General features: G+C 37.0%; 1 protein-coding gene across 4 annotated transcripts in view; it reads right to left on the bottom strand.

Annotated features, from left to right (window-relative positions):
- LOC107099368 (septin-7-like) overlaps nt 1-1,620 on the bottom strand; it is a 54,843-nt gene extending 53,223 nt beyond the window's left edge. For 2 of the 4 annotated variants that reach the window (XM_015397454.1, XM_015397450.1), the window contains exon 1: nt 1,315-1,619. In XM_015397454.1, coding sequence (XP_015252940.1) covers nt 1,315-1,353 — 39 coding nt within the window. In that variant the 5' untranslated portion in view covers nt 1,354-1,619. Of the gene's footprint in view, nt 1-1,314 lie in introns of all 4 variants that reach the window. The other 2 variants (XM_015397452.1, XM_015397453.1) reach the window with 2 other exon arrangements.
- Between the last annotated feature and the right edge of the window lie 579 nt (nt 1,621-2,199).

Here is a 2,199-nt window from a genome sequence, read left to right on the forward strand (position 1 = left end):
GGCTTTGACCTCAGAATTCTGGCTTTTATGTCAGAATTATCTCAGAATACTGGCTTTAACCTCAGAATACTGGCTTTAACCTCAGAATACTGGCTTTAACCTCAGTATTCTGACTTTTATCTCAGAATTCTGGCTTTTATGTCAGAATTATCTCAGAATACTGGCTTTAACCTCAGAATTCTGACTTTTATCTCAGAATTCTGGCTTTGACCTCTGAATTCTGGCTTTTATGTCAGAATTATCTCAGAATACTGGCTTTAACCTCAGAATACTGGCTTTAACCTCAGAATTCTGACTTTTATCTCAGAATTCTGTCTTTGACCTCAGAATTTTGGCTTTTATGTCAGAATTATCTCAGAATTCTGGCTTTAACCTCAGAATTCTGGCTCTGACCTCAGAATTCTAGCTTTGACCTCAGAATTCTGGCTTTGACCTCAGAATTCTGACATAATTCTGACTTTTATGTCAGAATTCTGGCTTTAATCTCTTTTTAGGAATTTTGGATCTCTTAATGTAGATGGGCACCAGGAAGGAAGATATGTGGGAGCACTCAGCTTCACTGTCAAAGATGTGAGTTGTTTGGGAGGGCCAGTGACACATTGGTGGAAAATGACGCAATTAGGTGACTTTGTACGTGCCAGAAGGTAATTAAAAAGGTACAAGGTTAGTCTCTAAAACAGACATGGCTATGGCTTGATGCTAACATGTTTGTTAGCTGTCAGAAGTTAGCCAGAATTCTGAAATTAAAGTAAGAATTCTGAAATCACAGGAAAAATTCTGAGACTAAAGGCAGAATTCTGACTTCTTTCTCATAATATACTGAAATACATTTTTTAAATAAGTTAACTTTTTAAATTTTTTCAGTGACCCTAATCCCCTTCCGTAGTTATCTCTATTATCTCTTATTTAAAATCAGCTAGACTATATGAAAAGAAAAGCTTTACTCCCAAGAACTGAGGCATCAGTTGCATACTTTCACTCTCTGAGCAGAAATACATCTTTTCCCACTGCAGCCAGCTTTAATTAAAACCAGACCACGTCCCTCCCGATACAAAAGAGCCTCATTTCACAGCGAATTTAACACAACGACGACTTTCAAGGATTTCAACTTAAAAAAAATTGGTCATATTTCTATTTGTATTATGACATATAGTGAGGCTAAAATAACGAAGTGATATTTCAAATGGCTTCATCAAAGTCGGATTGTGTTGGCAAACAAACAAAGAAACGAAGATCAATGAGGGGCGTAAAGAAGAACATTTTAATTCAAATACTAATAAAACAGCCTGTTGGAAGTAGAAGAAAAAGACTTACAGCGATGCTCGGAACTGCAGTGTCTGGCCGCTCGATCATTGTGCTGTCACCACCCAGCCTGCTAGGAACACTCACCGAGGCATACACCGAGGACCGTCTGAGGGAGTCACGGAGCTCAGTAGCAAACGCTGCTAACTAAGCTAACGCACCAAAGCTAAGTAAAAAACGTGCCCTATGTGGGAAAAAAATGAATGAATGAATGAATGAAGTGGTCCAAATTACATATGGCTGCTAACTAATTCTACAACGGAGGGAGCTCACAGTGAAGAGAAAACACTCCAACGGCTGATTTTCTTCCCGATGAGCGCTAACAATGTTTACACCAGACTACTTCCGGCTAAGAATTTCAAAATAAAATACATTTTCCATCGTGATACGTGAATAAGAATGTTCTTAGTTGTAACAGTGATGCATTTGTTTTTCAATAAAACATTTATTCAAGCAGGAAAAAATCTCACTAAGACTCAAAAATATCGTTTTCAAGGAAGTCATGGCGTGTTGGTGACTTTTACAGAAATCGGACTTTCTAAAAACCTTTTAGTTATGAGGCAACGTGCAGGAATACATGCCTACGCTGGCAAGAAGTTCACTGATAACGACAATTATATTTTGTTTTGATAAATATTACATAAATTAGCGACAATTCTAGGTTTCTATTATACCTTATTAACTTTTCCTTACTAACTTTAAGCTTTCTTGATGAACTCTCGCTCTTTATCTTCTGTTCAGATATCAGTGGGAAACAGCACCATAGCTTCTTTGTTTATATTAAACTACAGAACATTAAAACAAGAGGTTGATTAAACACTGAGGTACAATGCCTTCCTTGGGAAGAAAAGGCTAGAATATACATTTATTTTGAAAATATAGCTAATCAACATCACT

The sequence above is a fragment of the Cyprinodon variegatus genome, unplaced genomic scaffold (genome assembly GCF_000732505.1).
Source record: "Cyprinodon variegatus isolate N-32 unplaced genomic scaffold, C_variegatus-1.0 Scaffold863, whole genome shotgun sequence".
Taxonomy (NCBI): Eukaryota; Metazoa; Chordata; class Actinopteri; order Cyprinodontiformes; family Cyprinodontidae; genus Cyprinodon; species Cyprinodon variegatus.